We start from the raw sequence: 25,000 nt of genomic DNA, 5'->3' as shown, positions 1-25,000 counted from the left end.
CCTGAAAACAGTTCACATGGACAACACAAACAATCAGTCGTGTGTTCAGGCCAGCTGTTATAACTGCACTTCCACTGGAGCTCCTGAAGAAGTGTGTAAGAAGTGATATACTCACCAGATGAAGTCCGTGCAATGACTGCAGAAAGTCGGCTGCTTGAAAAACCTCGCAATAAATTTGTGGTTTTTCACTTCGTGGACGTTTTTCTGTCTCAAAGCACCTTGACGAGCGAATCGGTTCGCCACGTCCGATGTGGACTGCTCGCTGGTTTGTGTGCTGTCAGCCATAGCAGCAAAAGAGTCTGTGGAAGTTGCTGTCCGATCAGTGTCACGTCTGTCCGTCGAGCGCAACAGTTGCGTGTGCTGAACCGACTCCTCTTCCTCCTCGCGTTCTCTGGCGGTGACGTCACTGACGAGCGGAGACTAACGCGCCGCTGGAGTCTCGTGCAGGAGCGTCATCCTGCGGTCAAGCGACCTGCTGCAAGTGTATTTCAGATTTCATACGTGCTTTACATGTACATATGACACAAAATACTAGATACATAAAAATAAGAAAAAATTAATAAAATAAATGTGGGGAAAATTTTAACAGCAAAAGTTATATATCAAATAAAATAAAAAGAATAAAGTAGAATAATTAAAATCAAAGAAAGGCAAAATGCTTGAGTGAAATGGATGTGTGCCGCACAGTTAAGCAGAAGTGTTTTCAGTCTGGATTAAATGTGAATACTGTTCATCTGACCTGTTTCCACTGACAGACCCAACAGATCCTGTACTCTGTTCTAACTGCTTTGATTCTTCATTCGGTGGTTTTTACATTTTTACCTCCAGAACGTTTAATTCCCGTGACTCATACACACTGTAGTGCTTTGGATGCCGGTTATCATGGGATACTGGAGTCTCCACTTCTTAATTCTCTTCTCCAGTGTCTTTGGTTAACCGGCTTCATTTGCTAAGTTTGGCATTCTCCAGCCTGGGCACAGAAATGTATGCTTATCTGGACATTTCATTAGGGTGGTAAAGTTTTGTCTAGAACTGTGTAGTCGCCGTTTAGAGCATTTAATAGACACTAAAACTATTGTTGAACAGATAGCACGCTAAGATAAACTTTGGACTACTACAGCATGTGTTAACTCGGTTACTCTTTAACCCTAAACAAATATTCCCTCCTGTTACAACTTGTCATCACATGACACATTTCAAATGTGCATTGGACAGTGAGCGGGCAAAGAGAGAGTCAGAAGAGTGTTCTGTAAACATCCACTGTGTAAATACACACAGGAGAACAAAATGGGTTCTTTAGAGGCTTTAATGACTATTTCTTTGAGTTCTTAATTCGCACCTTGTTTTGGGTGAACGGCTGTGACTCGTGGGACACAGAGACTGCGGTGCAGCTCTTTCATACTTGTAATTGGTGTGTGATGATGTGCAAAACAACACGATTTCCCAATACTGCAGAATAACACTCTGATCATTGACCTCACTTACAGTGATCTCCAAACCTCCCCTTACTGAACACATTGTGCTTGTGCCACAGTGAAGATGAGACTTACTCTCAGTCTGCTGCTTTTCTGCCATGTGTGCCATGAGACAGTAGATGCCAGCACAGGTAAAACGAGTGTTTGCATGCTCTGAATGAGAGTGGGGTGCTGTGGGGGGTACGTCGTTTGTTTGAATCTTCTAAATCTCCTGAAGCATAACCAAAAGGACTCGCACTCCAAAAGATTACTTTGCAAGAAATGACTCATAAAACGCTATCAATTAAATTGTGTTTGTGACAGCGTATGCTGCCATCCATGTGTGTGTGTGTGTGTGTGTGTGTGTGTGTGTGTTACTCTGTGTATGTCAGAGTGTGTGTGAGAGTGTGTATGTGTGTGTGAGAGTGTGTGTGTGTGTGTGTGTGTGTGTTACTGTGTGTATGTCAGAGTGTGTGTGAGTGTGTGTGTGTGTGTGTGTGTGTGTGTGTTACTGTGTGTATGTCAGAGTGTGTGTGAGTGTGTGTGTGTGTGTGTTACTGTGTGTATGTCAGAGTGTGTGTGAGTGTGTGAGTGTGTGTGTGTGTGTTACTGTGTGTATGTCAGAGTGTGTGTGAGTGTGTGTGTGTGTGTGTGTGTGTGTGTGTGTTACTGTGTGTATGTCAGAGTGTGTGTGAGAGAGTGTGTGTGTGTGTGTGTGTGTGTGTGTGTGTGCTTGTCACGGATGGATCCATTGCTGTATGTCAGAGTGTGTGTGCTTCTCACGGATGGATCCATTGCTGTACTGGTGTAATGGTGATTCTGATCTGTGTGTGCTCAGTATGTAGTCGCCCCCCTGCTGTGGATGGTTCAGAGGTTCTGGGGGGTCAGCGTGTGTTTGAGCCTGGTGAGCTGGCCACCCTCAAATGTAGTGAGGGGTACACACCCATCAGCGGTTCCCGTAAGATCATATGTACCATTACAGGGGAGTGGACCGAACGCTCCTTACAATGCTCACGTAAGTGTCTTCATCTACATAGACTGTTACAGACTCAAAAGCATGAACAAATGGTTAATCTTCCCTCGTAATAACTGAAATAAAACTGTTTACACAGCAAAGCGTTGCCCGACTCCTGACCCTCCCGCCAATGGAAATGTTGTGGTTAGTAGCATTGTGTTCCAGAGCACCATCAATTACACCTGTAATGAAGGGTGAGGGGTTGTCTGCAATCTGTCCAAATCAGTTCCAATTCAGGACGCTCTTGTTAACATATCTCTGCTAATGTGCAATATTCTGAAATAACTGTACTCATTTTTTAATCAGTTATGAACTGCATGGAAACAGTTCTAGTGAATGTTTACACACAGCGACATGGAGCAGCCCAGCGCCTCAGTGTAAATGTAGGTTTGGAGATGAAGTGCATTATATGAACCTTCATGTACTAAATGCAATTCTGATGGTCTAATGTGCATCCTGTATTTTCAGCTGTGACCTGCGGCCTGCCAGTGATCCCAAAATATGCAAAAATAATTTATGATAAGGTCGTTACTAGTAACAGCACAGAGTTTGGGCTCGGCATTACCTACAAGTGTTTGCCACCGCTGGCACTGTTCGGTAACGAGAGGGGCTACTGCACACCTAACAGAACATGGACAGACCCGCCCGAGTGCCGTGGTAAGAGCACTCTTCTAATTATCTTCAGATCATGCATAACCTAAAGTCTTCACATTCTTTGCCTCCCTGTGGATATGTCTGGTAATGCAACACTGACAGCATCCTGTAAGCAGCGGATGTAAGTTCCTTCGTTTAAGGTCTGACCTACCTGCTTTGTGTAAATAAAGAGTAGCTCTAGCACAGAAATACATCAGTTCACCTTGTACATTACAGCTGGCATTTTTTTAAATGTTTTAAGAAGTATGCATACGGTATGCTATAAGATAACAGATCCTTGCCTATCTATTAAATCAAAAATCAACCTGATTGGCTGAGGTTAACTGCGTCATGTTGAGGTGTCACACTGCTCACAAACTAAAGTACATGAAGTCACAACTGATTCACAATATCTGTGTGCTTTGTAGAAGTGTCCTGTCAAGTGCCAGCTGCTGTAGAAAATGGATTTATGACATCTGCTGTTCGCAGAGAGTATTTGTTCATGGATCGGGTCAGATATGGCTGCTATAAGGGCTATGTTCTGGATGGACCCATGGAGATAGTCTGTGAAAAGAGCGGGCACTGGTCAAATGAGCCCATCTGTAAAGAAGAGGCTAAATGAATGTGGACGTCTCACCAATAGTGAACTTGTCTGCAAATGTTCTTTCAAAATTGTATGAACCAAAAATAAATGTATTAAATCATTGCTGAATATGACAAAAATGTAAGAATGTTTAGCCTCTTTTCCACCATCGGGCAACTGTTCTAGATGTGCAACCATGCCGTTCCATGCCAATCTTTGCCAGTTGGCACGGTTTCTGTTTCCACTGTGGTGATGCAATTAGTATGTACCAAATGGGTATGTTGGTTGGCGACGGCATAAGAGGCAAACATTGGTGCGAGTGCACTATTGAGGACGTTCTAGAGGTTGTGTATGCCACTGGACAGGAACACACAAAAACGTTCCCAGGACTTTGAAGCTCCAAAAAGCATTTCATCAATCATGAATAATGGATTAAACCACTGGAGTTTTATGGATTACTTTTAAGCTGCCTTTATGTGCTTTTTGGAGCTTCAAAATTCTGGTCACCATTCCCTTGCATTGTATGGACCTACAGAGGTGAAAAATTCTTCCATCTGGGATGACATGAGGGTGAGTAAATGATGACAGAATTTTCAGTTTTGGGTGAACTGTCCCTTTTATCTTTTTGAGGTTTTAAATGGATGATTTTACTTTGGGACAGACGTCTGAGGTAAATCTTGTTAAGGTTATAAAAAAGAATAAGTTAAGTTAATGTTATGATGTGAAAGTGTATATGAAAATACAAAAATGTATGTCCCACTTTACCAGTAAAGCTTAAAACATTCTGGGATTTGGTCAAAAGAGAGTCTTCAAAGGTTCCCATCATTGAATATTTCTCAGTGTTTGATTTTGACTGAGGTAGAGGACATCCTAAACTCTCTTTTAAGGTATAATCTGAGGTCATGTGTCATACAGATCGTAATTCAAAGTGTCCCACTGTGCCCATATCCACCCCAGTGTAACACAACCCAAAACTAAAATGAATTTAAAATCATTTGTATTTGAGTTTGTTTTGGAGTTATGTAAAGGTATTTTAGTTTCAGTTTCAGCTTTTTCCAATATTTTCATATTTTCGTTAACGATAATAACACTGATTGGAAATCACCCATTATTTCACATCTTGTCCCTCAAACAATGTACAAGCTACGAGTCCTCTAAATGTACACGTGCACTCTTTGCATTGTGTGTCAAAGTGTTGCAATATGAACTGAATATACTTATCAACACAATAACAAGTGTTTGTCCACAGATTTAATGCAGAAGGACAATTTACATCAATCACTACATGACATAATGAATCAGACTCGTTGTTGTTTCATGTGCGATTTCAGTTAATCACGGTTCAGTTTAGAAAGTAATCTCTAAAACATCAGAAAATCAATATTTCTGTGGCTGTTGACACGCATGCGCACTCGCTCCTGTGAAGAATGACTCCATGGGTTAAGAGTTGTTTTGTAAAATTAAAAATAGAAACTCGCATGACTTCAGTAATGTTCAGTGTTATATTTACCACGGGCACTAGATGGCAGGATGGGCCTGTTATATGACACGATCACAACAGATTCGGAGTTTAGAAGAAGAATAAATCAGTAAAAGGGACATTTTGTAATTTCAAATAATCCATACACAAAATACTCAAACATGCACTTGTTGTGTAATTTTCCTGAGACAAAATGTATATTGTTGTAGAAAAAAAAGTGGTTCCAAAATATTATTTCAAACATCTCTGGAGCATCCCCTAAAACGGCATAATCAAATATAACAGTTCAAATCGGTTTTAAATCGACTTTTTGGCATGATTGAGTTGATATATGTCTCTTGTAATTGTTAAAACAATGTTTAATCATCATGTATGAAATAATAGTAATTATGCACACAACCCTGTTGCTCATATTAATCTTTCTTTACATAAGTAAGTTTGTCCTGGACACTGACAGTGAGGGGACGCAGTATTGATTACCATCCCTGATACTGTACTTATAGTAACAGTGTTTCATCTCCTTCACTTCACTCAGAAGGGACAATCTGTTATCTATAGTCAAATTAAATGTGTATGTATAATTGAGCATAATCTACATGTTTTAAATGTATTATCGTATTTTCCAGAATATAAATTGCCTTATTTTCTCTTTTATTGCATCAGGTAGCTTAAGCATGTTAAGGTTGCAACAGTTACCTGGATGGGATTATCAACTCAACATGAACTCAACTGTGTTTAAATCATGTCCAGGTCATTGTCAATAAGACATTCTTTACATTTGTAATGATTTCTACAGAGTTCTGGCACACCACTGAGGCTCTACTGTGCCAGGTGTGATGATGATGATGATGATGATGATGATGATGATGATGAACAGAGGAGACTGCAGTACTTAGAGAAAGAGAAGAGGAGGAAACATGTCGAAACAGGGAAGAAGAAAAGGCCGAAAGATTGCAGTGTTGGAGAACAGTGGAGAGAGGCTCATAAGTCTCTGAAAGAGGGTCATTCAGGGTCAAGCTGTGGAGGACGCACTGAAAGAAATGCCAGCCGGACCGTCCACAATGAGGATTCTCCAGGTGGTCACTCTTTCACCTGGGAAATGTTCCACCGCGATGTCATCTGCATGTGTTCTGCAACAGGGAATCTGGAGTGCGATTGCCAAAAATCGATTGCTTCAGCTTTAATCCCACAGATGATCACACAGAAGACCAGCAGAGGAGCGGTGGCACAGTCCTGAGGTTGTGGGTAAATGCACTGGTGTACGCCCACACAGGGATCATCCAAGATGGGAATGAGACCCACTGCTAGGTGACACGTGTACACAGATTGGGAGTAAACCATTTCTTTTCTGGCTGTTGAGGGACGAGCTCCTCTTTTATCCCTTCGAGGATGTGCTGACCCTCATTCCTCCCTCAGAGAACGTTACCTCACACACATGGCCATCACAAGAGAGGTATGGGCAGGGCCAGACTGGCCATCGGGAACACCAGGCATTTTCCCGGTGGGCTGCTGGTTAATTTGGGCTGGCCTGCTGCTGCACAAGTACTGGCCCGTCCTACAGGCAGCAGCCCTGGGCTCCCACATGCCAGTGTAAACCCCACAATAAAGCAAAAATTCAATTTTTGACAAATAACAGCAAGTTACAACAAATACAATAAAATCTGCTAACAGTAAAGCTATGAGCAGTACATAGTCATTTGCATAATTTATTCATACCGCAAAGCATTCAGTGCAGCTTAATGAATAATGCTCACCTGATAATGTGTAGAAAATAAGTCATGAACAATATGACTTAAAGGATAGCAGAACAGCACATTGTGCTTTTCCCTTTCCTCAGTAATAATCTGGAGAATTAAAACACTGCAGATATAAAGAGCGAAAATATGAGCAATTCATCTGCAAAAAATATTTAAGGTTATGTTTTACATATATTCATATTTGTTTATATTTATAGATGCACATATTCTGGCCAACTTTGTTTTCATTTTGTTTTGTTAAATAAACATTTACACATTTAAGTGGGTAATTGATATTCAATGAGCATTGTCATCAGTGTCACTGTCTTATATATATATATATACTGATCAGCCACAACATTAAAACCACTGACAGGTGAAGTGAATAACATTGATTATCTCATTACACTGGCACCTGTCAAGGGGTGGCATATATTAGGCAGCGAGTGAACAGTCAGTTCATGTGTTGGAGACAGGATAAATGTGCAAGTGTAGTAATGTGAGCGATGTACAGCGATGCACAGAATATACCGTCACTGCTGGTTATGAGCAAAACTCTGATGAGCTTTTATCACGAGTCGTTTGCTGTCAGGTTAGGGCACGGTGCCCATAACATTTCTGAAATGCTCAATTCACAACGAGTTTCAATGAATCTATTAAATTAAGAAAAAGAAAAAAACATTTAAAATGATGTTGATGGACATCATTTGTTCGCTCACCTAAGAATCATATTTACCCACATTCTCCGATCACATTACTCCAACACATTGTTTCTCTCAGAAGAACATCATGTTCCTCTTAACTCCGTGCAGACCTCTCAGTACTCTTTAATACTTCAGGAGCTCAGACCATATCTTCACACTTATGAGCCTTTATGAATTACACTTCTTCTGAAGAGCTAAATGACATCACTCAGAGGATTGTGACACACTAAATTATACTCTAAGTGACTTTATACATACGGCCGCAGATCTTTTAACATGCTTATTTTATTAAAATGATCATCATAGTGTGAGGAGACAAGAAAGAAAATGACATAGACAGAGAGAGAGATTAATGAATAGATGATCCGCTCTTTCTCAGCAGATTTTATCAGCAGTTTCCATTGGAAGTGTGTCACTGGAACACACATTTGTGCTTTATTAAAGAAAAGGAGGAACGTTAATCAACATTATGACACAAATGCTGTAATTGTACTGAACCCGGAATATTCCTTTAATACAGCTGGTTTGCATCTGCTCCTATAATAACCAGAAAACTCTTTGAAGAACACAGACATAGAAACATTGTTGTTCCCTTTGAATTAAACAGAGAACAATTCTTTGAAAAGAGTCACATCAGGTCTCTCCAACTTCTGATATTAGGCCATTTATCATCACTGAGTCATCCCCCTCCAAAACGATAGACAGACAGACAGACAGAGAGACAGACAGACAGACACACAGAGAGACAGACAGACACACAGAGAGACAGATAGACAGAAAGGCAGACAGACAGACAGACAGACAGACAGCAAGATAGACAGAAAGTCAGTCAGACAGACAGACAGAGAGACAGACAGACAGACAGAAAGGCAGTCAGACAGACAGACAGACAGACAGATAGACAGACAGACAGACAGAGAGACAGCAAGATAGACAGAAAGTCAGTCATACAGACAGACAGAGAGACAGACAGACAGATAGACAGAAAGGCAGACAGACAGACAGACAGACAGACAGATAGACAGAAAGGCAGACAGACAGAGAGACAGACAGACAGATAAACAGACAGACCCTCTCCATGTAGAATAATACAGGTTAGCATAATGATATGAGCTAATCTCATGTGTGATCATGATTTTATACATATATTTTAAATGTACTGTTCTTTTCTTTTGTAAAGGACAGTGTATGCCAGATTGATAATCTCAGGAGAAACTATTTCTTGGCTCTTGTTCTGAAAGTAAAAAACAACTGATAATACATGAAACAGCAGGTGTGATCTGCTCAAACAGCACAGCGAGACCAACGTACATCATACGCATTTATGTGCGACGCTCTACTGCAGCGCTGCTTAAACTGATCGCGTTACGAGCGGCTCGTGATGATAGATGAGGGTGAGAAACAGATCAATATTTATGTTCTTTTTCACTGTAAATCTTCATCTATGACCAGTAGGTGGCTGAATGTGAAAGTTAAAGTGTAGATATACAGTAAAAAAGGACTTAAATATTCCTCTCCTCCTTCACAACTCTCTTTGGCGCCCCTCTGTGGACATTACACCTGGAAAACAGAGCTCACATGTGCCATACACCCAACTACAGTTCCTGCTTCGGCCACTCGAGGCAGTGTTTCACATTTCGATTAGCACGGATCAATTTCAGCTGAAGATAAATCAAGTGTGAGATCAGTCTGCTACCTCATGCCTCCTCACTGATTCTGTTCTGCACGCTGCTTGAACGATGGCACTTTTGATAAGTTGATAAGTTGTGCTAACAAGTTTTCCTCTGACTCAGTTTTCCAGGAATGAGCTCTTTCTCCCAACACACTCATGTGCTTTCTTTAACCCCTGACAGCATGCAAAACTGCATTCAACTCTTTCTCAAACATTTGCATATTTCAACTGACAGCCGTCACAAAGCTGCTGTCAATTCAACAGTAAAGTCTATTTAAGAGGGGATCTGACATGTTTCCTGAAGCCATTAATAACTGAATTCTTTAAAGGGAGAAAGTAATCAACTGGAGAGATGGTGAGGAAATGAGAGACAGTAATGAAGTTTGCACAGTTTGATCTGTTCCGTCTATTCTATGAAACAAGTGCCGCTTCCTGATGCTTTTGACGCTCACAGTCTCTTTGTCATCACTGAATGTGCGATTAAAGAAGCGCATATCATTTATTCATCTCAGCATTGGTGAAGTGGAGGATTCAAGCTGACACCTTTGTGCTGTCAGCATACGTGGAGAGTAAAAGCTTCTAACGATTGTTTGTTTCTAACATTATTGATGATGAAGCTGTTTTATTGCTACTTTTGTTCAATGGCTTATTTCATATATTTTGATGTATGTGAATGCTGAATTGGGTCAACTCGAGTTTACGTCTTGTTTCATGAAGCAATTCAAACAATTCAAAACACTGTTGCATTTGTCTGTGTGCTTTTGTCTTTCATTTTTAATCAAACCTTCTTTTTCCATCATCCTGACTATGAAGATGATGTGTGCACCGTCTTTAGAAGAAAGGAGAAGGATATCAGATTTTAGGCTGCAGATCCAGTTCCCAGGAGTTTAGACCTCCTTTCTGTCCTCCTGCATTTTGAATCTTCATGTCCTCTTGTATATTAGAGACAGCTATCTGGATCACTGAAACAGAGGTATTGATTACATTGATTGTGATCCTCCAGTCGATCATAAGACAAACACTGGTCGATCTTGGCAATAGATGAAAGGGGAAAGAGAGAAAATTGGAATACTTGATTCTGATTGGTCAATGGCGCCATCTAGTGGTCTGATATTTCTCCGTAATAACCGCACAGACACGTATCAGACGCTCATCTGTGTTCTGCGAGCCGTCTCTCCTGCTCCTCGGGTCACGGTGCGATCTGTACAAGCTAATGCAATTATTTCAACTCAAATCAAAGTTTAAACTGCATTTATTTATTCGGCAAGTAGTCTTGTAATGGGTGGAATAATGAGCAGTCAGATAGACATTAATTAAGAAGGTGATTCCAGCTGTTCAGCGTTCCTGTCACATAAACACATAATATTTTATGTCCATTTATTTATTTGCTAAGTACAGCACTGAGCAAAAGTTGTAGGCACTTGTAGCATAGTGAGGATGTCTTCAAACATAATGGCATAAATAGTTTTCATTTATCATATAATGTCATACAAAGTCCAGAAAACATAAAAATGCCTCAATTCTCCTAAATACACCTGCACACAGTTTTTCTGGGTTGTTGGCAGATTGGATGTTCAAGCTTCTCTTTATATAATCTCAGACTCGATGTCCATTGGGGGTCTAAACTGCTGTTTCTAGCCATTTTACATGCACATGTTACCAAACACGATTATATTTATTATCAAGAAAATTCACGTTAGATCATAATTTATGTAAAAATCCTCAAAACAAGATCAGTTTGATTTATCTTGTGTTAGAAACATCACTGCATAAAATATTTGGGTTTTTAAGAGAATGTATTTTTAACACGTGTATTTTGAGTTTTTATAGTCAAAACAAGTGAAAAAAATCTACCAGTGCTGAAGAAGTAATCCAAAGTATTTAGATTACATTACTGACCTTGAGTAATCTAATTTTACATCATGTATTCTGTAATCTGTAGTGTGATACATTTCAACAGTAACCCTGATTATCCCTCACATAATGGCACAGAACAGTTAAATATAGGACTGTGTATCTGTGATCTGCTACTGTGTCTTTAAGAAAACCTGTCACTGCTCGGCTTGTAAAAGTATTCATGCATCACCATCATACAGTGAAGACCTGTAATATACAGGAAGTAGTTTTATGTCACATTTCACAACAGTTCATTCAGTTTAATTGAAGAATTGATACTGCTTTGTTATATTGTTTGTGATTTGTTTCTGTAGCTGGTAATTTGACTGTTTGCTTGTCCTAAATAATTACTTGAGAACTTGAAACAGTTTACTTAATTCACAAATGAGTTCTAGTTTTTGTTGTAGTATTGAAATTAGTATCAAGAATCACAGAGTTTCTCTGGAAATCATACCGATATTGTGACATCACTGCTCACAATCCAGCCTGTATTTAAAGTCTTCATGGTTGATCTCATCTCACAGAAGTGTGACTCGGGACATGTGCACGCCTGACTGTTTGGAGCATTTGTTTCGGAACCTGCGGCCGGATGAATGAAGCCGCTTACAGTCAAATCAAATCTTAAATGTGTCACAATTCTAAAAATAACACAATTTTGATCTTGTTCCTAGATGTTAGAATAAGTGTGATTCATAAAGGTTTATAAGGGTTAAGATTGTCTCAGATCCTAAATTATTTTAGAGCACTGGAGACGCATCCTGACCTGAAGCTAACAGATCTTTAGTGACTTCTGTGGTCAAACCTAAAACTTGAAGAAACATACGGAGGAATGTTTTACATCGTTGAATCTCCACTCATCCTTTCTGCTCTTCTGCACGGATCAATCTTTGAGGACTTTAAGATATTGACACGCAGAGCGGAGTCATGACTCTTTTTACACTGATATTACATTATTCGTTTAAACATTTATAACTCATATATTACTTTCTTTACATTTACATTTATGCATTCGGCAGACGCTTTTATCCAAAGTGACTTACAGTGCAATTATTACAGGGACAATCCCCCCGGAGCAACCTGGAGTTAAGTGCCTTACTCAAGGACACAATGGTGGTGACTGTGGGGATCGAACCAGCAACCTTCTGAGTACCAATGTATTATACAGAGCACTTATTACAGGGACAATCCCCCCCGGAGCAACCTGGAGTTAAGTGTCTTACTCAAGGACACAATGGTGGTGACTGTGGGGATCGAACCAGCAACCTCCTGATTACCAGTTATGTGCTTTAGCACTTCTGTCTTAGATTAACTGCAGAAAGCTGGCTGTCATTCAATTTCCTCAAGACAATCAAACAAAGATAGTTAGGCAGAGACATCTTTGGGTGTTGATTTGTTCAGAAGATAAAACTGAGTGCCATCTGCAAAGCAATGGTGTGAGAAAACAGCATCCAAAGGGAGCACATATAGAGAAAATAGGACAGGACCTAAAATAGAGCCTTGAGGTACTCCACAGGTAATATGTGCAGAAGATGAAGATAAATTCCCAAACTTAAAAGATTCTCTCCTTGAGGTAGGAGGCAAACCAATGAAGTGCACTGTGCTGAATACCAACCCCCTGCGGAGAGCACTTCAGAAGGATGGTGCGGTCGACCGTGTCACCAGATAACAAGAAATCATTTGACATTTCAGGAGAGCCGACTCAGTGCGGTGTCTTGTTCTGATATTAGTCTCAAATATAATTTTCATTTAAAAAAGAAGAAATGAGGATGAAAAACAACCTTCTCCAGAACTTTAGAACAACCACAGCTGATTCCCATTGAAGCTGAACACCTACCCATGTGCTCGTCTTTCAGTTTCATGACCATCTGCAGGCATCATAGGAATGATTTTGTACTTGTAAACATGGACCCAGCAGAGAGAGAGAAGTGTCTGACAGAGAACAGTGTGAGAGGAAGATGAGTACATATGAAGACTGAGAGGAAGATCTAGAGCTGTAGTCTCAGATAAGATTAGGGCTACTATAATTGATCATGTAATAAATCATGGTCAATCAATGTGAGAGTGCAGCCAAATCTGCAATGCTGTGGCATCTATTGTGACTGGCAAAACAACGGGTAAGATCGGGCATCTGACTGAACTGTACATTACAGAATTAAACTGAGCAAATCCTCCAAACTTCTGCTTTGGACCCAATGGTTACCATTGGTGGGACAGGAGGATTTGCACTGCTGTGAAACTTGATATGGTCATCAGGAACAATAAAACAACACAGAGTGTTGGCAGACAACATGTTCACAATGTCAACATAACGACTATTTCTAGAGTCTACATCAAGTCAGGATGAAGCAGTTGAACTTTGTTCCCTTTGAGAGGAACTACAAACGAGTCAAACAATCAGGAAACAACATGTCAAGATGACTATAATATACACAACCAGTTTCAAACAAAAGCGAGCCGGGCACAGGCGCACCAAGGAATGTTTTTAAGTATAATATAAACTTCCGTAACGGCCTTACTCGTGGATTTATTTTAGAGAGTCATGAGATTGAAGCCAGGCAAACATATTCATCTTTGTGGATGAGGCTGATTCAACTTGGCCAAAACACGGCAGCAAGGAAGGGATGTGATTGGGAAAAGAGCCACAGTGGATGTCCTGGTGCCAACATCACAATGTGTGCTGCAATATCCTCTGATGGATCACTGTTACACAGCGCTAATGGCCATACAACACCGAGCGTCTCATTTCCTCCCTGGATGACCTCTATGAGCGTATAGTACACCTTTCGTTCTGATTCAAAACTGATGACAGTAAACATCGATGTGATGGAGGATGTAGCGGTGGAGCTTTTGTCAATGCTTCGCTGCTACGTAATCAATAATGTTGTTAAGCTAATTGCTTCACTAATGCCCATCATTGCTGGATACACCTGATATCACCATGCATCTCATTTATGTCTCCTGTGAACACTTGTGTTTGCATTTCGAGGGGAGGGTCTCTGATTTCACGATGACAGACATCAATCACGTCAGCGTGCTACTGCATGATTACAAAATGCAAAAAAAGTCATACAAGACACAAACACACATACACACACACACACACACACACACACACATTCACATACACATACACACACATACACATACATATACACAAACATACACACACACACACACACACACACACTCTCTCTCACACACACTCTCATACATACACACACACACACACACACACACTCTCTCTCACACACACACACTCTCACACACACACACTCACACACACACACTCACACACACACACACATACACACACACACACACACACACACACACACACACACACACACTCATACACACACACACACACACACACACACATACACACACACACAAAACAACAACAACAACTACCATTCGCCACTAAGTGGCGGTGACGTCACCACGACGCTTGTGCCAGGCTATGTGCACGTTAAGGCCACGTGAAGTGTCGAACGCCCGCTGGCAGGAGGTTACGGAACAGATCCAACAGGTGACATGGGTCGAATGACTGAGATGACTGGCTGATGCACCACCTGTGCCCCCTAATGTGCCAACTTGCTGTGCTTTAGCCACCCTGCGCTCTGCTCAGTTGTTGTGAGCGTCGCTCCTCTGCCCTCCGTTGTTGTTGGAGGGCGACTGCCTCCAACTGGCCAGCAGCGTCCTTCACAAGCCTCCTCCAAAGAGTCCGATCTTGACACCGCTGGTACCAGTCATTGGCAAGTCCACTCAGCTCCACATCCTCCTGTACCACATCACTCCATCTCTTCTCCAGCCCGTGCTGTGCCCGCTTAGCCCCCTCTATCCGGCTGAACAGAAACTGTTTAGGCATGCGGTTGCCGGGCATGCGGGCTACATGACCCAGCCAACGCAACCTTGCCTGCCGGAGGAGCTCACCTCACGGAGGACTTTGTCCACATCTTTCAAAGACTTGTGAGCTCCTCACACAATCCAGCCTGGTTAAACCCAGGATGGATCTTAGGCAGGCCAGCCTAAATGTTTCTAACCGGCGATGATGTTCCATTAGGGGGGTCCACGTTTCGCAAGCATAGAGAAGGGAGGGAATGACCATGGCCGAGAATACCTGAAGCTTCGTGCGGAGCGACAAACCGGGTAGCTTCCACACAGCGTTACGCAACCCATGAAAAGATAATGCCGCTCGACTGATTCGGAGTGAGACCTCTGCTGTCAAACCGGAGCTGATCATAAGCACACTTCCCAGGTATGGAAAACACTCCACTCTCTACACAACTGCCCCATCACCAATTAGGAGCTGTGGGGGTGGAGTGTCCAATGGTACATAATACCCAGGAAGGTGCTTTGTTTTGGTTGGGCTGATGGTAAGGCCCCATCTCTTGGTGGCAAGCTCCAGGTTCATCAGCAGCACCTCCAACTCCTCCTCTGAGTGAGCAGCAATCACCAGATCATCAGCATACATAATGTGGTTGACCAATAGGGAGCCATCCCTTGACCGCACCCGGGCGTCGATCAACCTCCCATTATATCTATACCAGATGGAAATTCCTCCAGTACAGCCATCGAAGGCTTCACGAACCACGCGGTCGAAATAGATATTAAATAATGTGGGAGCCAGAGGACATCCCTGTCGCACTACCAGGTGAACAGGGAATGGCTCCGACTCCTGACCATGTAGTTTTACCCGGGCCCGCTCACCATCATGAAGGTCCTTAATGATCGTGAGCAATGGGTCTGGGACTCCGAAAGCACGAAGAACAACCCAGAGCCCAGGCCTACTGATGATATCATAGGCCTTGACCAGGTCAATAAAGCAGAGATGTAGGTCTTGCTGGAATTCCCTACACCTCTGCTGTAGCAGACGGACAGATAATATGGCATCCGTGCAAGACCACCCCTTCCTGAAACCACACTGGGGCTCCGCAAGTCTCTCCTCAGCATGCCTGGCAAGGCGATGTTGAATAATCCTTACCAGGACCTTTCCCGGCACACTGAGGAGTGAGATGCCCCTATAGTTATTACAATCTGAGCGGTTCCCCTTTTTAAAGAGAGGGACCACCAGGGCATCCTTCCAATCCTGCGGAACCCGCCCAGCGGTCCAGACTGATGTTATGATGTCATGTAGGGCAGTCTGTGCACAAACACCACCCTCCCTCAGCATTTCACTGGGGAGATCATCTCTGCCCGGTGCCTTTCCTGGTCTCAGGCTCTGGATCGCCTTCAGTACTTCCTCCAAAGATGGCACCTCAGCCAGCCACCGACAGGGAGCGACTTCTTCCTCCATTATTTGTGGCACCGCAGCCCCAGCAGGGTCATCCCCACTTTGTCCCACAATGTTTTCCAGGCACAGGGACTTCCCCTCCCCCAGGACCTCACAGAAATGCTCAGCAAATCTGCAAACCTGTTTCTGGGGGTCGGAGATTGGATCACCGTTTTTTTCCCCTAATGATGGTAATAGGTGTGGCGCTGCAAGTAACCTTTTTGATGGAATTAAAGAGCGATTTGTGATCGCGGGCAGACTCCATCTCCTCAGCAACCCGCGACCACCAACCATCCTTGCAGCGCCTCACGGCTTTCCGAACCTCCGAGCGAAGGCTGCGGTAAGCCTCCTCATTCTCTGACATGGGATGCTGTAGACGATGAGAGTGGGCCTGTCGCTTTTTCTCAGCCAGCCTGAACACCACCTCCGTCAGCCAGGGTTTCTGAGGAGGTCTGGACCGTGTGCCCAAAACTGCCATTGCAGTTACATGAGCCACAGTCCTAAACCTTGCCCATTTCCCCTCAACATCTAGATGAATGGGGGATGATGCCAACCCCAGCTGCAAGCGATGCTGAAATTCTCGCTTGCAACTTTCATCAGCTAGCCTAGACCAGGCCACAATGGGTTTGAAAGGGGTCCTGGGTTTACACCCACCACCGGAGTGGAAGAATGGCAGGCGCATCTTACAGATGACAAGTCGATGGTCAGTGGGCAGATCAGCTCCACGGTAGGTCCTGGTGTCAAGGACATGGGCCCGCATCCGCTGTTCAGTCACTATGTAGTCCAGCAGATGTTCTTGCTTGGACCCGGCATGCATCTATGATGTTGTGTGGATGCGCCGATGCTGGAACAGTGTGTTGGTAATTACAAGCCCATGAGCTGCACAAAAATCTAGCAGCCTCCTGCCGTTGTTATTGAGCTGATCAGGCCCATGTCTTCCAATCACTCCTGACCAGGTGCCAGCATCATGACCAACTCGGGCATTGAAATCACCCAAAATGATGATTCTATCCCGAGGGGCCACTTCAGCCAACACCTGTGACAGGAGGTCATAGAAGGCATCTGACTCATCGGTCTTTCCCGCATCCCTCCATGGATGTTCGTCTTCGGTGGGGGCATAAATAACCACGACCACCACTCCTCGCCTCTGATTGATGAGAAGGGGAACCCAAAGTATCCTGGGGCTCACAGCTTCCCACACCTCACCGCCACGTTCCCATGCTGCCTTCATTCTTTTGTTCAGAAGAAGAGCCACTCCCTGTTGTTTGGCAGTCACCTGCCCCGAGTAGAGGACAGTCCACCCCTCATAGTGGCAAGAGCCAGAGCCGGTCCACCGGACCTCCTGAACACCACAAATATCCAGGCGATACCGGTCCAGCTCCCGACAGAGGAGTGGCAGCCTCTCCTCCGCTGTGAGTGTTCGAACATTCCACGTGGCCATCCGTAGCGGCTTTTTGTTGTTTCTGGAGGAGCCCCGAGGGTGAGGAATCAGTCTCCTGGCTCTGCCTGATGGAGTTTGGCCAGGAGACGTCATAGACGCCTGTCCCCCCAGGGCCTCCGGCACTAGCTTAATTGCATATTTATTCCGTGAGTCTTTCAGCTGCCACAAACAGGATTAAGACTGGAAGAGTCGGGGGCATAATTCATCGTTAACCCACTCACTTTGATTGCAATCATAACCTCACCATGATGAGGATCACTTTTTCTCTTTCACTGTGTATTTTTATTTGGTTTAGATTAGAGATTATTTTCTTAAACAGTCTTTAAACTCTTTCCTCTTAACACAGCAGAACAGCAGGTTGAATAGAAGCATGTCCAACTTCAAACACACACTTTAATTCTACATTTTCTGAGTTAGCTGACAACTGATCTTTCTTTCTTTCTTCAAAAAACAAGTGTCTGCTTCGATTGGTTCAGTTATTGGTGATTTGTAATAATTGTTTGGTCTTGAGTCTTATATTTTAGTTGAGTTAACACCTGAAGAATCCTGTGTGCTCCTCACTACAGATGATTCATTTGAGCTCTGTGTACAGTCACTGGTGTGATTCCTCCAGCTGTGGATTGTCCTGCACGATCTGTCACGCTCCAGATAAAGGGATGACCGGGGGTGTAAGGTAAGGAATGGAGACCGGTTGTGTGGCATCAATAAACTGCTGATAATCATGTATGTGGAGGACATGAACATCCACGGCCGAACATGAAAGGGCTTTATGGAATGAAGGTCAGTTGCTCAATCGTGTTATGTGAGCTTAACTTGCTCCAGCCAGATAGCAGCATTAATTCTATTGCTAATTTAAAGAAACATATTGAGGTAAATTACAGATTTCTGCTTACTAGATGTTCAGTATCTATAACATAGCCTGTAAATGAGCTCTGCTGATGAGAGCTTGAGAGGACCATACAGTGACTGAAAGAAGCGTCTCATGTCCGCAGAGTTTATTAAACTCTGGACTCTATAAACACCACTACTTCTGTTGTTTTCAGTCCTATTTCTTTATTTGTTAAGAATTATTTGGTACTTTAATTTTGTGTTTGTAGTATTTGTACCACCTTAATAATTAATAAATATTATGAACACAATGTAAGAGTGCTGACAACCCACATTAACAGCACCTTAATGAAGTTAATTAGACAATCATACAGAGAAACCTCTTTCACAGGTTTAGCAAATAAATAAAAACATCATGTGATGAAACACACACACACATACAGCTGGAGCCCTGTGCACACACACACACACACACACACACACACACACATACAGCTGGAGCCCTGCGCACACACACACACACACACACACACACACACACACACACACACACACACACACACACACACACACACACAGCTGGAGCCCTGCGCACACACACACACACACACACAGCTGGAGCCCTGCGCACACACACACACACACACACACACACACACACACACACACACACACACAGCTGGAGCCCTGCGCACACACACACACACACACACACAGCTGGAGCCCTGCGCACACACACACACACACACACACACACACACACACACACACACACAGCTGGAGCCCTGCGCACACACACACACACACACACAGCTGGAGCCCTGCGCACACACACACACACACACACACACACACACACACACACACACACATACAGCTGGAGCCCTGCGCGCGTGTGGAATCGAGGCTTCAGTCAAGGACAGATGGTCATGTAGTTGATACGCAGTTGTTTAGATTGTACTGTCTGTCATGTCGAAAGTGTCCGTCTGCGCACGTGTCGAAAGTGTCCGTCTGCGCACGTGTCGAAAGAGTCCGTCTGCGCACGTGTCGAAAGTGTCCGTCTGCGCATGTGTCAAAAGAGTCCGAAAGAGTCCGTCTACGCATGTGTCGAAAGTGTGCGTCTACGCATGTGTCGAAAGTGTGCGTCTACGCATGTGTCGAAAGTGTCCGTCTGCGCATGTGTCGAAAGTGTCCGTCTACGCATGTGTCGAAAGTGTCCTTCTGAGCATGTGTCGAAAGAGTCCGTCTACGCATGTGTCGAAAGAGTCCGTCTGCGCACGTGTCGAAAGAGTCCGTCTGCGCATGTGTCAAAAGAGCCCGTCTGCGCACGTGTCGAAAGTGTCCGTCTACGCATGTGTCGAAAGAGCCCGTCTACGCATGTGTCGAAAGTGTCCGTCTGCGCATGTGTCGAATGAGTCCGTCTGCGCATGTGTCGAAAGAGTCCGTCTGCGCACGTGTCGAAAGAGTCCATCTACGCATGTGTCGAAAGTGTCCGTCTGCGCATGTGTCGAAAGAGTCTGTCTGCGCATGTGTCGAAAGAGTCCATCTGCGCATGTGTCGAAAGAGTCCGTCTGCGCATGTGTCGAAAGATTGTGTCTGCGCATGTGTCAAAAGAGCCCGTCTACGCATGTGTCGAAAGTGTCCGTCTGCGCATGTGTCGAATGAGTCCGTCTGCGCATGTGTCGAAAGAGTCCGTCTGCGCACGTGTCGAAAGAGTCCATCTACGCATGTGTCGAAAGTGTCCGTCTGCGCATGTGTCGAAAGAGTCTGTCTGCGCATGTGTCGAAAGAGTCCATCTGCGCATGTGTCGAAAGAGTCCGTCTGCGCATGTGTCGAAAGATTGTGTCTGCGCATGTGTCGAAAGTGTCTGTCTGCGCACGTGTCGAAAGAGTCCGTCTACGCATGTGTCGAAAGTGTCCGTCTGCGCATGTGTCGAAAGAGTCCGTCTGAGCATGTGTCGAAAGAGTCCGTCTGAGTATGTGTCGAAAGTGTCCATCTACGCATGTGTCGAAAGTGTCCGTCTACGCGTATGTCGAAAGTGTCCATCTACGCATGTGTCGAAAGTGTCCGTCTACGCATGTGTCGAAAGTGTCCGTGTACGCATGTGTCGAAAGTGTCCGTCTACGCATGTGTCGAAAGTGTCCGTCTACGCATGTGTCGAAAGTGTCCGTCTACGCATGTGTCGAAAGTGTCCGTCTACGCATGTGTCGAAAGTGTCCGTCTGCGCGATGTGTCGAAAGAGTCCGTCTGAGCATGTGTCGAAAGAGTCCGTCTACGCGTATGTCGAAAGTGTCCGTCTACGCGTATGTCGAAAGTGTCCGCTCACGCGATGTGTCGAAAGTGTCCGTGTATGCGCATGTGTCGAAAGTGTCCGTCTACGCGTATGTCGAAAGTGTCCGTCTACGCGTATGTCGAAAGTGTCCGTCTACGCGTATGTCGAAAGTGTCCGTCTGCGCGATGTGTCGAAAGAGTCCGTCTACGCATGTGTCGAAAGTGTCCGTCTCGCGCATGTGTCGAAAGTGTCCGTCTCGCGCATGTGTCGAAAGTGTCCGTCTACGCGTATGTCGAAAGTGTCCGTCTACGCATGTGTCGAAAGTGTCCGTCTACGCATGTGTCGAAAGTGTCCGTCTACGCATGTGTCGAAAGTGTCCGTCTGCGCATGTGTCGAAAGTGTCCGTCTACGCATGTGTCGAAAGTGTCCGTCTACGCATGTGTCGAAAGTGTCCGTCTACGCATGTGTCGAAAGTGTCCGTCTGAGCATGTGTCGAAAGAGTCCGTCTACGCATGTGTCGAAAGTGTCCGTCTGCGCATGTGTCGAAAGTGTCCGTCTACGCATGTGTCGAAAGTGTCCGTCTACGCATGTGTCGAAAGTGTCCGTCTGCGCATGTGTCCAAAGAGTCCGTCTGCGCATGTGGCGAAAGAGTCCGTCTACGCATGTGTCGAAAGTGTCCGTCTACGCATGTGTCGAAAGTGTCCGTCTACGCATGTGTCGAAAGAGTCCGTCTGCGCATGTGTCGAAAGAGTCCGTCTGCGCATGTGTCGAAAGTGTCCGTAAAAAAGTGTATACTTTAAAAGTGTAAGCGTCAATCATGTGCGAGACAGAATGGCACAGGGTGCGAGAGGTCAACACAGCATGTTTGTCAATAAATAATAAATACAGCTGAAGTGAGCTGCACACGATATGAATGAATGATTCTCCTTTAATGAATGAATTGATATAATTAAATGATTATGTTCAGTTTACTTTCCATCAAATTCAAATTGTAAACTAATGGATCTGACTTGAGCGGAGTCTGAATAAAATGTGTATTTCTGTTTCATTCCAAGCCCTGTTTCAAAGCGTCACAGCATCACTGGATTTCTGTGTGAATTCACGTTCATAATTATATCTGGATCAGTTTCTGTTGAACATCAAAGGAACAATCCAGTGTTTGAAGTAGTGAAGGGCAGCATCAGCATCTCCTTCAGATCGCTGTGACGAGTCTTCTGCATTATACTCATGCTGAGTGTGTGAATCCCAACAGTTTATGCTCTGTAAGTTAATGCTGTGTGCCATATTAAGATATTCATTTGAAAATTATTACTTTCAATAACAACTAGACTTAAAATATCTTTAGGATGACTTCAGATAATGTTGATCTTCTGAGTCAGATACGCTTGATGTTATTATTACAGGTTTCTGCATGCCCAGTTCTTGTTAGGTATCGCTTAAAGGGACAGTTCGTCCAAAAATGAAAATGCTCTCATCATTTACTCACCCTCACCTCGTCCCAGATGTGTGTGACTTTCTGTCTTCTGCAGAACACAAATGTAGAAGAATATTTCGGCTCTGTGGGTCAGTGCAATGCAAGTGAATGGTGACCAGATGTTGACACGGCAGAAAGCAGAACTGCAGACTAAACAAATGCCACAGGAGCCATTAGCTCCTAAACTGAAAATGTAAGGAGTCAAATGGATGTTTTTTGTCGGCAAATCATATAATTGCTTGATTTAGATTGCGGTTCAGAAACAAGATAGAAAGCAGAAGAAAGGTCAGCTGATAACACATTAATCTGAGGTTTAATCAGAAGATAAATATGCATTCCCCTATTGTCTCATAAATGTTCACACCCCTTTCGTATTTTATTATGAGAATTAAAAATATAAGCGATAACAGATTTGTATATTTAGTACTGCTCTTCAGAATCTACATGTATAGTATGCATATATTAGTGTTACTTCTAGAGCACCAGTGAATATTTGCACCTTGTGTAATAGTTGTGTACGAGTGTCAAAAGCTTGATCTTATATATATATAGAAAGAATAAAAGTGGTACACAATATGGGATTTTTAAATATTAAGATACCCGAAATACACGTGGGAATCTTATTTTGAAATGTATGCGTTCCCAGTTGTGACTCTGATACTAACTGCGTCCCTGAGCTCTATTCAATAACGCACAAACTGATATCTGACTAAAAACTGCATATCAACACACACAACCACTAGATTTTAAATTATTGTCACAATCAATTATTTTCGCAGTCTGGAGCTCTGAAAAGCACATAAAGGCAGCATAAAAGCAATCCATAAGATGCCAGTGGTTTAATCCATGTCTACAGAAGTGATATGATAGATGTGCGTGAGAAACAGATCAATATTTAAATCATTTATTACCCCTGAAGCAAGAATAATGTGAATCACCAAAAACAAAAGAAGAAGAATATGAATGTGATCTATTTCTCCCCCACACCTGTCATATCACTTCTGTAGACTGATTAAACCACTGGAGTCTTATGGATTACTTTATGCTGCCTTTATGTGCTTTTTGGAGCTTCAAAGTTCTGGTCACCATTCACTTGCATTGTATGGACGTACAGAGCTGAAATATTCTTCTAAAAATCTCACACATCTGGGATGACATGAGGGTGAGTAAATGATGAGAGCATTTCCATTTTTGGGTGTACTGTCCCTTTAAAGGCTAACCGTGAGTGTGTGTGACATGTCTCTGTGATAAGTCCATGAAACTCCAGCTCAAGCAGACGCTCATCAGACAGAGATGAAGCTCCACAGACTGCATGTACATCATGGCTTTCATCCGGGATCACATTCACACCTGGAGGGGCACAACTGCATTCCACAGCTGCCCAAATCTCAAGAGTGTGTTTAAATACTTTCTGAACGCTTAAAGTCCTCTCTGTACCAAATACACTGAGTAAGATGGATGATGTAATGCAGCTGTTTCCCATTGGTGGGATGTCAGTGCATTTGTAGAACGCTTTGTTAATGTGCTCCTCAGTGTTGTGTGTGCACAGTTAGTGTAGAGGAACGTGTGGAAGAGGAGGGGTGCTGCTCTGCTCCACACAGGACCGGTGTTCATCTCTGAAATGGGACAGGAGAGAAGCACACCGAGGATTTACTGCCAGTCTCAAACTATTCCTCTATTTCTTCACACCAACAGCTGTGCTGGGACTGTTAACACATTCAGGAGGAGGTGCGTATAGTAAGAGGTGTTTTCAGTTCTGTATATGTTATTATAAAGATGATTATTAATTAAACTAAAGTGGATTTTAAATGCATGAGTACTCAGAACAGGTGATAATATGGTTCTTGTTCTGCATCAGATGTATAGTTAAACCATTGAGTGAACATCACACGTGTGATTGAACTGTTTTATTCTTGTAGGTCATATTAAAAGTTTATTTGATCTCAAGGTCTTTCTCTGTGAGTAATGCTGTTTATTCCAATGTATTGCTGTTGCAGAACAAGCGTCCCAGAATGTTCCCTGAATGCACACACATGTACATCTATTGATGTGTGTTTACATCTGGAGACGTCTATATGACATTGTTTGCTCATCTGCAGGACAGCACATCTAAAGACATGTGTGTCGGATGTCAATTCAGCAGATCTCTTTGAGACCTTTATGGGTTACAATGTTTGTAAATCTGATGTTTTTAAGAGTTTTAGCAGATGTAAATATCTCAAACAGACGTGTTGGTGATGCATGGGTGCTATCTGGGTTGTCGCTCCATTTGACTGTTACGGGCTGCCAGATCTGTTCAAGGAAACTGACGTTCATTTGCATGATTTATTGTGAACATACACGTCTTTACCATCTTTGCTCTAGCCCAACACGTCATGAAGTATATGATGATCAGGTTTGCAAATGAAATGTGATTATAGGAGTCAAATCTGCTGGTGCAAAATAGTTTTGGAAAGAGTTCCAGTCTGTTGTTTCATAGGCATAAAGCAGCATGAATCAGTGTTTCTCCTTTATCCCCAAAGAAAAGACAAAGAGCGATG

The 25,000-nt window shown here is 43.4% G+C and overlaps 2 protein-coding genes across 5 annotated transcripts in view; one reads left to right on the top strand and one right to left on the bottom strand.

The window, feature by feature from the left end:
* The window catches only part of prkcaa (protein kinase C, alpha, a), a 117,657-nt gene extending 117,277 nt beyond the window's left edge, over positions 1 to 380 (bottom strand). For both annotated transcript variants that reach the window (XM_052140957.1, XM_052140958.1), the window contains exon 1: positions 116 to 380. In XM_052140957.1, the coding sequence (XP_051996917.1) occupies positions 116 to 285 (170 nt within the window). In that variant the 5' untranslated portion in view covers positions 286 to 380. The remainder of the gene's footprint in view (positions 1 to 115) is intronic.
* A 1,069-nt stretch (positions 381 to 1,449) lies between these two features.
* LOC127654045 (beta-2-glycoprotein 1-like) lies at positions 1,450 to 7,172 on the top strand. 3 transcript variants are annotated; one of them, XR_007971889.1, is made up of 7 exons: positions 1,450 to 1,606; positions 2,293 to 2,469; positions 2,567 to 2,663; positions 2,776 to 2,852; positions 2,938 to 3,126; positions 3,531 to 4,255; positions 5,962 to 7,172. XR_007971889.1 is itself a non-coding variant. In XM_052140993.1 (6 exons), the coding sequence occupies exons 1-6, from the start codon at positions 1,595 to 1,597 to the stop codon at positions 3,722 to 3,724; spliced, it is 696 nt and encodes a 231-aa protein (XP_051996953.1). In that variant the 5' UTR covers positions 1,450 to 1,594; the 3' UTR covers positions 3,725 to 5,937. The 3 variants fall into 3 exon arrangements, 2 of the variants coding, with proteins under 2 accessions (XP_051996953.1, XP_051996952.1); XM_052140993.1 differs by lacking the exon at positions 5,962 to 7,172 and having other exon boundaries at positions 2,567 to 2,613; positions 3,531 to 5,937; XM_052140992.1 differs by lacking the exon at positions 5,962 to 7,172 and having other exon boundaries at positions 3,531 to 5,932.
* Positions 7,173 to 25,000: the final 17,828 nt, after the last annotated feature.

This window comes from Xyrauchen texanus, chromosome 13 (assembly GCF_025860055.1).
Source record: "Xyrauchen texanus isolate HMW12.3.18 chromosome 13, RBS_HiC_50CHRs, whole genome shotgun sequence".
NCBI classification, from domain to species: domain Eukaryota; kingdom Metazoa; phylum Chordata; class Actinopteri; order Cypriniformes; family Catostomidae; genus Xyrauchen; species Xyrauchen texanus.
The sequence above is the reverse complement of the archived record's forward strand: the minus strand, read 5'-3'. Positions and strand labels throughout refer to the sequence as shown.